Source organism: Pelecanus crispus, chromosome 9 (genome assembly GCF_030463565.1).
Source record: "Pelecanus crispus isolate bPelCri1 chromosome 9, bPelCri1.pri, whole genome shotgun sequence".
NCBI lineage: Eukaryota > Metazoa > Chordata > Aves > Pelecaniformes > Pelecanidae > Pelecanus > Pelecanus crispus.
The window spans coordinates 34,496,722-34,511,392 of record NC_134651.1 but is presented as its reverse complement, the minus strand read 5'-3'; the positions used below and the strand labels follow the sequence as shown (position 1 = coordinate 34,511,392).

General features: G+C 42.3%; 1 protein-coding gene across 1 annotated transcript in view; it reads left to right on the top strand.

Annotated features, from left to right (window-relative positions):
• Positions 1-14,671, top strand: part of TNFSF8 (TNF superfamily member 8) — a 39,684-nt gene that overhangs the window by 8,962 nt on the left and 16,051 nt on the right. The window contains exon 2 of the mRNA XM_075716917.1: positions 14,042-14,273. Within this exon, the coding sequence (XP_075573032.1) occupies positions 14,042-14,273 (232 nt within the window). The remainder of the gene's footprint in view (positions 1-14,041; positions 14,274-14,671) is intronic.

Genomic DNA, 14,671 nt, shown 5'->3' with positions numbered 1-14,671 from the left:
GGAGCTGCCCAACCTCTGCCTGACTCCATCCCCAGTGGCAGCTGCCTGCAAGGATGGGCACCTGCTCCTTGTGCCCAGGTCCCATGAAGCCTGGCCAAGCTGTGCCCTTGGCCATCTCCCCTCACTGCTGCTCACTTTTCTCCAAAGCAGAGGGGTGAGCAGCAGCAGTGGGGCTCGGTATTCCCCGCTCCTCTGAGCCATGCACCACATCCTTTGCCTACATAGTGACTCATCACCAGTTATACCATCCAGCACCTGTGCATCAGCCCAGCATCAGCTCAGGGCGCACAGCCGCCGCTCTCCCCACTGCACTGCCTTTATCCCCAGTCACCGCTTATTCTCTGTTCCTTTTCAGTCCCCCAGTCATATCTGTAAATGTCCTGTCCCACTCTGGACCATATCCATACAGTCTCTTCATCCTTGGTTTGCCCCCACACCACTACCTTGACTGTCATCCCAGGCACCCCATGGCTATCCCCCAGTTCCCTCCTCCAGCCCTCTGCCACTCTCTCAAGTGCTGCATCAAGATGGGCAGAAGCTGCTCCCTTGCTAGCAAGGCAGCCCAGTCTCTTGTTGCTTTAATAGAGTCACTGATAGTGCAGCAGTTCATCTGTGATGTGGCTGTATTGTGAATAGTCATGACCCTTCAGTGGCCCTACACTCCTTTTCCAGGGAACCCCAGTGCATTTAACAATGTTCCCAAGTGATAAATCTCACTTAGAGGTGGCAGAATTAGGGACCCCTGGCTCTAGGCCATGTCACGGCAGACTTGTCTTCATGAGGAACATCCTTTCCATTCCCCTAAGACTGTGGATCCACAAACTTAATCTTTCAAGCACCCAATCCCTCACCTATTGCTACAGCTCCTTACTTCTCCTCCAGCTCTTTCTGTATTCCACCTGCCTGCCTGTCTGCTAGCCCCTGACCCCTCTCCCAATGCCTTTGTGTATCATCATCCAATCCTTACTGCACTGAGGTGTCTCTTCTGGATGCAAAGCAAACCAATCAATTTTCAAAGTGTTATGAAATTCATTAGATTGACAGCAAGGGAAATCTTCCTGAATTACTGAATAAAAGTGCTGACAGAGTTTGCTGTCACTGGAAAACCACTGGCCATGTAAATATTTAATCAGGAACTAGCTGTTGTATTTGGGTTGTAATGCTGCAGTTTAAGAATAACTTCTATTCAGAAAAAAAAATCATAGAAATGTGTCACAAAGCAAAAGTCCCTTTCTCCACCACCCAAGTGTAGCAAAGGGAGATCAAAGGGCTTAATTTTTCCCATAGTTTCAAGCTGAATAAATACATTGAATAAATAAAATTGTATCAAGTGAAGTGTTCCAAAACAAAATGTCATTTTTATAGAAAAATGAAATCACTCTATTCCCAAAATGCTGAACTTGCATCTTTCAAGCTTATTAAAATGTAAGGGGTTTTTTAATTTTCTGAAAAGTTTTATCAGAATGGCGATCTTTCCAAAAAAGGGTTTTACTTTTAACAAAGCAGTATGTTTGAGTGGAGGGGATCCACTGCAATGTTTCCATCTGGTTGCACATCATTTTGGACTTGGACTCAGAAGCCCATAGTCCCAGTGTGGGAGCTGACACAGACCTGCAGTACAACTGTCAGAGGTCACTTCTTTCAGGCTAGAGCTACCCTGATAGTTAAGGTTGCACTGAACATCACTCTAAAGCCTGCAGTGGCCAGATGTATCTGCAGTAAACCCCAAATATGCCATGGCACCCGTAGGATTAAGGTTTCCTTGGGTTTGGTGAACCTATCGGCACATATCTACCAGCTGTCACTTGTTGAGACTCTCCCCCATGCCTGGAGCCCACCTGGACATGAAGAAACGCCTGTGGGTGCCCCAGGAGCCCCATCTCCAGAGTCTCTGCTCCTGCTGGCCCTCCCTTTCCCTCTCCCCAAAGCCAGACCTGTTCCCTCCGGGACTGTCCTTCATGCACCAGCACTGAAGGGCTTTGCTGCCTGCCCCTGGGGATGCTCCAGGTAAGCAAGGGCAGTTCATGCACTTCAGGCTGGAAGACAGAGCCTTAAAGACCAGATAACCAGAGCTCCATGCTTTTGCTTCCTATCAGACTTTGTATCTCTTGTTCAGACTGCAAACTCACAAGACTGCCTTGTAATATGTTTGTACAGCAACCAATACCGCATGTTTCCATTGCTGGCTGTTACCATGACACAAGCAAATCTTTGTCAAGGCTAAAAAGCTCTCTTAAGTGCAGTGATAACTCTGTCTACCTGCTTATCGATGCTTTTATGTCTCGTCACTGGTTTTTACACTTTAAGATCTTTGTGTCTCTGCCCAAGTTGTCTTTTGGCAAGAAAAATACTTATAGGAATATAGATAGTATTGCAAAGCAACAATAATCACAGCCACAGATTAGCGGTTCAGCTATGCTGTCCCTCCTTCACCGTAGATGAGTGAATGACCTATATTTCGCTTGTGGCTAGCCTGTACCTGGTACATCAGAGCCTCAGCCCCTGCCCTCCTGTTCTTCATATTGACTAATAATAACAACAACTTCTTTGCGAGCTGTTTACCACCCACATATATCTACCCCCAAAAAACCCCAGAGGAAATAACATGAGGTAACATGCTTTTTCTATTTATAAACAGAAAAAAGATGATTCCCAGTAATAAAACAGATAGATGTTTATCTGCTACGGCAGAAATGTTGAGTCGATTTTTTGAAATTCCAAACATGAAGTTTCCTTTGCTTGTGTCAAAGCTGTTTCATCTTCTCTCACAACCTACACCACCACCTCCTCTTTCTCATTATCTTCACCAAACTCCTTCCCTCATTCCTTGCCTTGCCCGGCTGCATGTGAAGAGACTGCCCTGGCCGAGCCGGGACAGCAGGGACAAACCACTGTTACAAGCTCCCACAGAGCTTTTCCTTGGCCCATGATGCTGTTTCTGCAAACTGAGTTCAGGGTAGAAACTCGCTGCAGCTCCATGGATCTCATTTGCCCCATGCATCTAGCAAAGGCTTTGGAAAGATGTAAGGCATCTCTGCTCCGTTAGTTACTTCTCCATCTTCTGCCTCAGTTTTTCTGTCTGTAAAATGGTAGATATCAGGTAGATCTTTCTTGTAAAAGGATTTGAGCTCTGGGGTGGCAAAGGTTGGAGTTAGGTGTATTGCAATAGACCCAAAAGCATTAGCAGGTCCTTCTGCTCTGTGCTGGATTCAAATGTGTCTCTTCCCAAAGCATTCACAGAAGAAGCAAGCAAGTTCAGCATGTGTGTTGCTGGTTTTTCTTGCAGAGAGGATATTCAGTCCCCTCCCACCCTCCTCTCTTGGGCTTTTGGTCTAAGAAACTCAAGGCAAAGTCATTACCATCTCATCTAAAATTATCTTCCTCTTTCAAGGGATTCTGACAGATGTCGAGGCCCTATGTTTACACAGCTCTCACCCAGGTGAACGTGCCATGTTCCTCCTGGAGCCACTGGGGAAAGTGGGACACAGCAGGTGACATGGCACTGGTCAGGTAGGATGGCTGTGGCAGAGCCCAGATGTGAAACCAGATTTCCTTTCAGTCTGAGTTTTACCCACGGGTCAACCCCCCTCTAGAAAATAGCTAGACCAAACCAAAACAAAACAGCTTGTCAAGACACATCCTGAAACTGCCTAATTACATTTAACAGTGGCCACAGAGAAAATGGGATATTTTTGCATTTGAGTGGGTGCCTCTAACTTTCAATTTTTTGCTGTTTTTTTTTCATTTGAAGCACTGTTTGAAGCTGCAGTTCATAGTTTCCCAACCTGCTTGTTCTGAGAAGCATAATCTGTTACAGATTTTCCCTGCTAAACAGTTGCAGTGGCAGGAATGAGAAAATGATTTGGGGTCTAGAAAATGCCTTTAATAACAGAAATTTGAGCAATTTGGTTTATTTGTTTAATCCAACTGAGGAATGAAGAAAATGTGAACCTGGATCCATGTGAATTTAAGTTAAGAAAAGGAAAGCTTTGACCAGTGGAAATGAGAGTTAATGACAGATGAGATGAAAAAAAACTCCAAAGCTTTCCTCTTTTCTTTCTGTTTGACTCTCAGCCAATAGGAAAGAGAAGCAAATCCGTGAGACTGAAGTTATTTAAACATTGGCATGACTCCTTGAAAGAAATGGCAGGTCCATCATGACTTGGAAGTCTTTGAAATGAAAGCTAGCTGTCTTCTAAAATAAAATCTTCCAGTCTAGTTGAGTTTCCTGGTTCAGTTGTGCTCAGTAAGGTAATTTCTAAGGAATTCAGCAAGAGAATTAGTACTGATGTATCCTGGATGACAGAATTGGCTCAGTAGGTGAGACACAGCCTCCAGAAATGTATCCAGCAAAAATACACACATTTGCTTATATATCACTAAAAATGCGTTACATTTCAAGACAAATTTTCTACAGTATAATATATCTCTAGTACTGCCCATCCTTCATCTCACTCCTGTTTTTATTTATCTACTATGTGACTGTCATGAATTCAAGGCTGAAGCTATCTTTTATGTGCACAGCCCTTGCTCCACCACACTTAGATGCATATGTGTAGCCTCAGCTAACAAGTGCTTGATGATTTCCCTGGCCTGATTTAGAAATGATTCAAGTTTTATTCTCTACTGCAAGAAGCCGCTGTTAGTCAATAAGAGAGAGCAATACTAGAGTCTTAATATTTTCCCAGTCTCTTTAAAACCTGAGATATAAAAGATGTAGACTTGTCTATTCCAAGCCTGCACCATCCATAGATTTCCCACCATGACAAAAGGAATCCTTGATTTCTGTCTTCCAGGTATGTATTCAAGACTGAAACTATACTAACAAGACCAATACAAGGGCCAAAACCAAGTCCAAAGCTTAGGAGCCAAGGAGGGCCAATAAACCAATCTATTTTCACTTGAAATGAACTGGGGGTTCACATGTACAGAGGACTGTCTCTTTGCAACCAGGCATCTGATAGCAAACACTTACATTGCCAAGCATTATATTCCCTGTAGACAAAAGTGTATAGATAGCATTCAAAGTGCTTAACCTTCATGCTTATTTTTTTTTTAGGCTCCATGAAACTTTCATAATGAAACCCCTAAAAACTAGGTGAAATGTATGGTTTGGTCTGGAAACCATGAGCAATTCTGTGGTTTTGCTTAGGTTTGTACTGAAACGAGTCCAAACTAGGTAGTTTCTTCTAGCTGAATTTTACCTAAAGATTTTGAATTCATTCATACCTGAAACTGAGAGTGAAATTTAGGGGGCATGAACCCATATAGTGTAAAAGAAGTAAAAAGGGTTTGCATGAAACCGCAGCTCAGGTTTGCTAAACTGAATTTAGCACCACTTCGAGTTGCTCTCTGTGGTGTTTGCTGCTGACTCACTGAACCATGTCTGCTGTTTGGTGGACTCTATGACTCTTAGCCAAAGAGCAATACTATCTATATTCCTATAACCTGTGAATTGTCAAGTTGCTGTGGGAACACACAGGTACTCAAGTGCTGCTGTTTTCATGGTAGCACCTTTGAATACATGGCTGAGCCTCACCTTGTGGCATTCCTTCTATTTTGCTCTAATCAGCTAGAAATCCACACATAGGCTGGCCGGCTTCCATTGTGGAAAAGTCTGGTGAAAAAGGATAGAGAAGTAGTATTGCCAGAAAAACACTTGCTATTTGGTACTGTGGTTTGTGTTGATGGGTTCTCTTGATTGTCCTTCAGGCGTCTCAGTGCCCAACTCTTCTGGGCAGGGTGAAAAACCTGCTTTTCCATCAGCAAAACCTGCTGTGTATTGTATGCCCAAGGAAGTACTAAGACATTTGCATAAAGGCATCAAAGAAAGACATAAAGGAATTTGGGGGTGGGGGGTGGGGTGTAATTCAAGAACGGACAAGATTAAATTTTTCAGCATAAGCCTGCATAAATTGAGACTGACATTGCTAAAGTTCCTGGGTAGAAATGATATGAATATCAATGGAAATGCAGAGGCTTTTGTATGCTGTAATTGGAATCAACGACAGAAACACCAAATTTAATTCCATGGAAGGCAAACAAAACAGGATCCATGGTGGATATGTCCTTCTTGTAGATAAGAAATACAGCTTCAAAAAAAGCTTTGGGTATTTTTAGGGTAACTGTTCTAGTGAAAACACTGGCAGATGCAGTATTTTGCCTGACATTTACCTTTATGGGGGAAAGAAGGATTGTCACTCAAGGCTGAATATTTTGAGTTTGCTTTTTCATTCTCCCATGACTTATACATTTTTTCTGGCTTATGTAAATGAATAGCCATTTTTTCCAGAGGCGATCATGCCCTGGCAGTCATGGTTGTTGTGTGGCACAGTGATGCCTTGATTTCCTTATCCTACTATTACTGCTTCTCTCTGGATGCACCTGACTGAGATAGCTCTCTGTCCCTGGGTCATCCCTGCTTGATGATGGCCTTTTATTATTTCATTCCCGAACATAGTGCATTAAGCTTATTTGGTGGCTGCCACCCTCAGAAGGGTGATGTCAAAAGGTGGGTGAGATTTTCCTCAAGAACCAGAATGATTAACCTCTCAACCCTCTGCCTGCTAATGAGGCTCGTGCTCCTAAATCACAAGCATCCCCAGTCATTTTCCCTGCCCTTAGCTGTCTGAAAGATATGGAGACCAAACAACTTGTCTAGGCTGTTTCTATAATCCCTCCATGACATGGGTTGGGGACACAAACATTACCACACTGATTCACTCCACCTAACTCAGCTATTTTAATCCAGGATGAATCACTTAACCAAGAAAGCACAGTCTATCTTACACCAATGTCTGCCTTCAGAATTGGCCTGGGGAGGCAAGAAGCATTTCATCCAGCACATTTATGAAAAACTTGCCCCTTGTCAATGAGTAGAGCTTGTGAGAAGCCAAGCAACTCTGAAAATTCACTGCAGGAAAATGGTCATCCAGAGTTGTAAATTAGCACAACTATAAATTAGAATAGTTATAAATTGCATAGGACTGGGATCTGAACAGCTCTGTTTAAAGATGTTGATTGCAGCCAAGTGCTACACTGCTCCAAGGAGGGAACTTGCAGCTTTTCTTATGGTGACTTTTGTCTTTATAGTTATGGGAGGTGTCTCAGGCCCAAGCTCATAATCAAAAGCTACAAGTAGCTTCAAGCTGACCTTGTGCTAATTGCCATGAATAAAATGCTCCAGATTAAAGTCATCATTTAAGCCTTTTTGAAACATTGTTCCTGCCTCATTCTTAGGATTTCTACCAATTCCACATCTGGAGAGAAAGCTCCTATCTCCCTGAGGAGATAGGGTATATTTCCTTCTTTTCCCATTGATTTTTTGTGTGGATTTTGACAGATCACTTAAACTAAGATGCCTTTGGCTGCAGCTTTTCTGTGTGTGCTCAGTCTCCCAAGCCATGTCACATCAACTCTGTAGAGGCCCGAGGACCTTTTCAGGGTGCCTTTGTGGGCACCAACACCTGAAGAGGGTCCCCAGACTTGAGTGCACAGCTGTGCAAAGAGCCCATATAGAGGCACTTTCAGCTTCTGATGCTTCATTACTTGTCTTTAACAGGGAGATAGAGGAGAAACAACAACATTGACCCACCTTAAATAGGTGCTGTGAGGATAAACCCATCTCATACTGTGAAGTGACCTAAGGTAGCTCTGGTATCTAAGGCAGCTAACTCTATCACATACACTAGAGTGGAAATTTTGCAAGTTCTTTCCTTCCTTCCACTATAGGGATGGAAAAAATAAAAAACTTCACAGTTTCTTCCCTGAGAAGAAGCATGATTCTATGATTCTATGATGGGGTTTTATTATTTTGAGAAAGGCGAACTACTGAAGCCTTTCAACTTGCCAGAATTATAAATATACTTTCACCCCACATTCTTGCTCTTCCTGTGATGTGTATACTGCATTTCAAGCTAGTTGCAACTTCGGCTTTTCGCTGGTTCTCATATTATTTCCTGATAGGTGTACGAACACCACACTGAGCAGACTGTATATTTCCCTCTTCATAAGACACAGGGAGATTTAGTAGCAGTCAAATGTAGAATGCCAACCTTACATATGGTCATTATTTCTAATCTAATACATTATACTGCCAGCTAAATTCAGTCATGATGTAATTCTGCTCTTCTAGTGAAGTTTAACCAGAGATGATGTGGTCCTTATGAAGGTTTCATTATTTTCCATCTGACCTCCAGATCACTCATCTGTCTTCAAGCAAAAGTTTTCAACACACTTCTAATGCACAGGGAGCACAAATCTTAGCTTTTGACATAAATCAGACCAACTAGTCTTTAGTTCAGGATCCCACTTCTTACCATGGCCAATTACTAAAAGATTGTATTCACACAGAGGAAAATTCTTATTATTACAGCCTAACATTTGCAGAGCAATGCCTTTCCTAGCCTAGACCCTTATATTTATGTGTCCAAAGACACCTGAGTCTCCCTTTCCATCTATGTGGCACTGTCATCATTTCTGAAGCCATTACTCATCTGCATCCCCAGGTGTCTACATGCCTCACACTCTTCCTTAGGTGGGGTGGGAGGGCCAGATGCAGATGCAAAATGCTGCTCTAGTCTGATCCTGTCCCACAACTCAGACCCCACCTGATGTTTCTTTGCTAGCTCATCTGCATTATTATTTTCCAGGTTTTCCGGGTAAAACCGTATGCCCTTTTCCTGAATAGCATGTCAAATTAATGACGTAAAGGCCCTTTTCTCACTTAAAATCTGGGAATCCCCTATGCACATAGAGTGTAAGATCCTTTTCTATGATGCCTTGATTGCAGTGCTGCATTTCGCTGCCAACCCTGGGTATATCTGGATACAGCTGGTATCAGTGCCACTTCCCCTCATACAACACATGGTCTGCAGACCTCATCTGAAGTCCAGCACAATGAAATGGAGCTGTTCCCTTCATTTCTGTGGGTTTCAGTGCTTACGGTTATTTCTTCCTGCCACCCAAATCTGTTTATTAGAACTTCCTCCTGCTGATCCAACACCACCATATGGATTTGCTCAGGCCAAGATTTTCAGGTGTGTCCAGAGACTTGAAGAACCATACTCAGACCAGCAAGTGTAAATGTCTTTTTTTTCCCTCTTAATCAACTTCAAAGTGAAACAATCCTCTTTCTTTTGAATTTAGACCCCAGAATAGGCACCGGAGTCTGAATATACTTCCGTGTGGCTCAATTTTTTATTATGCTGCTTGAATCATACAGAAATGCCCTGGTTTTCAGGAAATGATGAGAATCATGCTGGAAATTAACATCCTTCCAGTGTTTTGTAACAGAAAAACTGGAATTTCAGGTATCTGAAATCTCTAGACATACCTGAAAATCACGTTCTAAATAACTCTGCATTTTTTTTTAATTTAAGCTATGTTATTAATTATCCCATTTCTTCCAGCTTTGTGAGTCATGCATTATCTTCATCTTACTCCCAAGTCATTAATTAATCAGAATACAGAGGGTTAAGTACCACGAAAAGAGCTTTTCCACTTGGATTGACTCTTACTGGCAAATGCTGCTGAAAGATACCAAAGATTTTCCAGCAAAGCAGGCAGCTCCCTTCTTTGGGGAGGATGCTACATGGGAAAAACTGTTACTGTTTGGGCAGACTATAACTCCTACTGAGCGAATGCACTCTCTGATAAATCTGTGGAAGTTATTGCACTTTTATAGCTGTTCCATTTGTACTGCTTTATTATTGCATTTTATTATCTTTCCTAATACCTCTGGTTTCTACCTGCACTTCAAAAGAGATGGATGGTGCATATCACCTACAGTACAAAAAGGTGTTTTTCCCTGTATAGTCAATTTTCAGCTAATTTAATATACCTGTTTTTCTATTGCCTTACCAGGCTGAGTGATATAATTCTTTTGAATACGGAAGACAGTTGCAGAGCACGAATAAACACTATGTAGCAGCTTCACAAGGAGATGATACTGTGCAATGGCAGCACTAATCTTTCTTTTTTTCTCTTATTTTCCTCCTATCTGATGTCTATTTTTATTCAGTAATTTCATTTGAGAAACAAAATGAGAAAAGAACATTGCTATTCCTGGAAACCTTCCAATATGTTTCAGGAGCAGAAGGAGTGAATGAGACATATGCAGCATCTCCCTCAAAAGACCATTTTATGGCAACAGCCAACAATATCGTTGCAACAGTGTTAGGAGTGTGATATTGGAGTGTCATTTACTTCCTTCTGTGACCAACCTTTGGATCAGGATCACATGAATAGGCACAGATTCTAATAAATATAATTTAAAAGAACCCAACAAACAATTTTGTCAACCCTGGTCCAGGTACCCATCTCCCTTGGCTCAGGCTAGGATGTGGAGTACAAATATAAAGCTGAAGTGCAATATGAGAGTGTGATTCATTGGAGGAAACTTTAAAACCTCCGACAACAAGGTGATTCATACCTTGAGTGTTAATGGCACTTTGCAGTAACCTCAATTTACTGATTTTGCATTTCCATATCAAGTGATTTACAAGTGCCTGCATGTGCTCACAGGTTTATATGTGTGTGTACTCAGGTGCAACTCAGCTGAAGTTAAATAACTCTCTTTAATGGGGTCTCTCTTTGAAGATAGGAAGCCCAATAGCATCTTTGCTATCTAAGATCCTTAATTAGGGGGGTACTAGGAATCACTCGGAATAATAAAATATATATTACGTTGCATCTTCTCTGAGCTCTCTTAGATCTTGAAAAGCTAAGGATGAGGTTCTGGTAGCAAACTACTTGGGTGTAAACATAATTATGAGAAATGTACGCAATTCCCATTGAGGATAAAATCAGAAACTTCTAAAGGTACCTATACACTTCACACCCCTGGATTTCAGTGACAGCTGGGTATCTATGCATCTTTGAAGAACTGGTCATTAATGTCTTTCAGAAAGGTTTTCAGTTCTCACAGAATTCAGCCAAGGGTGAATTTCCATTGACCACATGGATGGGTTTTCAGTTCTCAGCAAGTTTATTTCCTTTCAGCAGAGTAGATAAATAAATATTAACAAGGGTCTGGGATATTTTGTATTTTTCTGCTAAAGAGAATCACTTGCAAATTCTACCAATAAATAATTAGAACTGCTGGCTTTGTGGTTTTCTCTTTCTTTGTCCTTTTATGCACAGCTCTTTGCTGCAGAGGACACAGCACATGCCAATGCAAATACAGGGCAAGCACCTGCTACTTAGCCTCTTGAACTGGAGCTTGTGAGAATTGATGCAACACTGGCCAGAAGGCCGAAAACAGTGAACTGTGTGCTCTGGAAATTGGGCATAATCAGACAGATAGTGTGGTAGGGTTTGTAGAGTGATGTTGTTAGGAACTAGAGGATAACAGAGCATTGCACTAAAGTTATGCTTGAAAGTGCATCACTGCCTACAAGGCAGGATATACAGCCACAGTACCCCAAGAACACCAATTTAACAGGGAGGTGCAGTGGTTTATTTACTGCCAAAGTCAAAGCTACAGAAGCATCCACTCATCCTGCAGTGTTACCTTGTTTAAAAATTACTGGCTGCACTAACAGTATAGCTGTCTTAGCAGAGCAGTATTTCACTTCTACATTTCAAGATATTTCACCCATCACTGAAGGGGAATCATTCATAGATCCTTCTATTACATGGAGCAATCTTAGGTGTTTGCTTTTGCTGTCTTGGAACACTGTATAGCATGGTATCACTGCATGAGTGGGTGTTCTGTGCTCCTTTATATTATTATGTGTCCTTCCCAGCAGATTTCAGCATTTCCAACTCACTAAACTCTGTGGGTTTCCAATGCTGTACTAGAGGGCTAACCAAATTTAGCTTAGAAATTAACAGGCCAAATTTAATATGGGTAACACTTGTTTACAGAGGGGATGAATTTGTCCTGTTTTCCCTCATTGGACTTCACTGATCTCTTTTTCTTTTGTAGTCACCACCACTACAGTATCTGGTTGTCTACTTACAAGTAAGTTTAGCACAAGCGTTTATGGTTTGAAGAGACAACCATGTGCAACCACAAAAGCCTACAAGCTCATAGAGGACCATGCCCTCCTCATGACACCAAACATGGTGCAACATCCTTAATACCACACTGCTATTATTCTCTCAAAAATCATCTTCCTTGCTGAGGTATGCATCTGCTCAGCCATGACCAAGAGGTGTTGAAGTGTCTTTTCAAGAACAGTCGATGCTGCCAGTCACTGCAAGATCTTTGTAGTTTGGATTTCCCTGCATTTCAGAATTGTCATATTGTCAAGGAAGGTTGGGGAGCAATGATGGTGTTAGGGGACATACATGTTCTGCTTCCCAAAAGGTGGGTTTGCTGTTCTGCAGGACTGACTGCTTTAAGGGGTCAAATGAACTTTCACAGGCAAGACTGTGTAAATCCTTCCCTTGCAAATCAAGATTAATTTCCAGTACAAACCAGGGTGAGTGAGAACCACTGCTGCTAGCAGCTGTCCAAGGTTTTGCATTGACCAGGCGGGACCCAGCAGGTGAGGATCCATCTCACCCAACCTGTCAGGCTTGAGCGACAGATTTCCTGAGGAAGCCCTGACAAAATGTGTTACACTGTTGTCTCATCCTTACGGAGAGGAGGCTGCTTCCCTTTGTCTCTGTTTAAAATAGATTGTGCGTGTTTCCATGGTGATAAGAGAAGCACTGAAAAACACTATTTTGGAAATCTATAGAAGCTTTTGTAGTGCTGTGCTCTAATGATTTTATTAAAAGATAGTAGTAATAATAGTGAGATGCCAAGATCCTAAAGGATCATGTAAGGGGTGTAAAGAAGACTTGGATTAAAATAGGAAGGTATTACCTCTGGTTTGGGAGTCCCACATGCCCAAATCAGAGGAAACTGGAGAATTAAATGCAATAAATAACTCTACCTGCTTTTTGTGTTCTGATATTCTTCCCAAGACATCTCTTGTTGCTCTCTACTGAAGGAAAGATGTTGAGCTAGAGGGACCATTGATAAGGTCCTGTTCAGCCTCTCTGATGTCCTTGCATCACCGAACCGGGAATAGCTGAGAAAAATAATGCTCCTAGTCATTTTGATCATGTTACATGAGTTAAACAGCTTGCATTGATATGAATCAAAAGAGGACACGCATCTAACTGTGAAAGTTTTTAGAAACACCCAAGTGTCTTCAGAGCTGGACTGGTCAGAAAGCAAGAAGTCATCTCACATAAAAAATGCAGAGTTAGGAATGGCTGGTCCTTTCACACTGGAGTGAAGTAGGAGTATTTCCAGTTGAAGAAATCTCATTTAGGTTCTGTGAGAAACCACATGGCTGGGTGATGGTCCCAGGCTAGGACAGAGGAGGGACAGGCTTGTGGACAGGATAGAAATGAGCATTAATTCACTAGCTGCAAATAAGCCAGGGTAGGAACTCTCTATGGGCACATCCTAACATGCTTTCAGCAAAACTTTCCTGTGATCACTTTCTTTCTATGCCTCTGCCTAGACCTTGCATCCTGCATTGAAGACATCTTCCTGACACATTTCTATGAAATACTTCAATGAAAATCTCACCCAGCATCTCCAGACTTTCACAGGCAGGAGCTACAGTCACCACACACAAAGCCTAGGTCACCTCTGAACATAGAGCTCTGGAGATCACAGCTCTGGGACATCACTGGGAATAAGAGGTTACTCCGTGCAACAGGAAGGCAGAGCTCTGGGGTGATTTACTGTACTGAACTGTAGCTGCACTGAGTATAAAATGAAACAGAATTTGCATAGCGCTCTGTTTCACAGAAAGCCAGTGACGGGGGTGGGGGTGACAACTGATCTTGGTAACTATTCACCTTCTGACATCAGAAACCTCCAATGCAGCATACAAGACTGCCATCGCAAAATCCCTGATCAAGAACATGAAGCTCTTTCCCCTCTTCACAGCTGCGTCCTGCTTCACGCCCCCAGGTCCCTCTTTCTTTGTACTACAAGTGATGAAGTTTTTTTTCCAGATCACATGAGCCAGGATGAAGGGGGAAAATCCTGCCAGGAACAGAGATGGGCTGCAACTTGAACCTGATCAAGGGGAGATACAGAGCAGTACCCTGAGAGCTATATAAGAGTGTGCTCGGCACAAGAGCAAACACTTTTTCAGGTGAAGGACTCTCATGAATCAGCCATGCATGTGAATGAAGACAGCGTTTCAAGGAGGCTTGGAGCCACTGAAAAAACATGTTTGTATTTTATCATCGCTACCCTTGTTGCGTTACTCGTCTTTGCATTAGCCACCATCATGGTCTTAGTCGTTCAGAGGACGGTAAGCAATTTCTTACTTTATTCATTGGCTTTTTCTTTCTTCTTCTTCTTTTTTTAACCTACTGCTTTCCTAAAATTATCCTGTGGCCAGAAAATCAGTCGCTGCCTGCTATTGTAAATGCACACACATGGACTAGGGGAGAGAAAGATGAAACAAAGAGGGAGAGAAAAGAACTTTCCAAAAAAGAAGGCCTTTCTCCGTTGGCAGCCCTAACTTCTAGCACACAATTTCTACTTTGTAAATGGAAGTGGAAAGCTCATAATCCAAGATGCAAGCCGTGCTCTGTCCTGCTTAGTTAAGAGGAGAGGTGGAGAGAAGATAGATCAGTGTCTGCTACCTAGTTTTATATGTGTCTCCTGTCTCTCCTACAAAGAGTGACGATTGTCCAAGATAGTCTG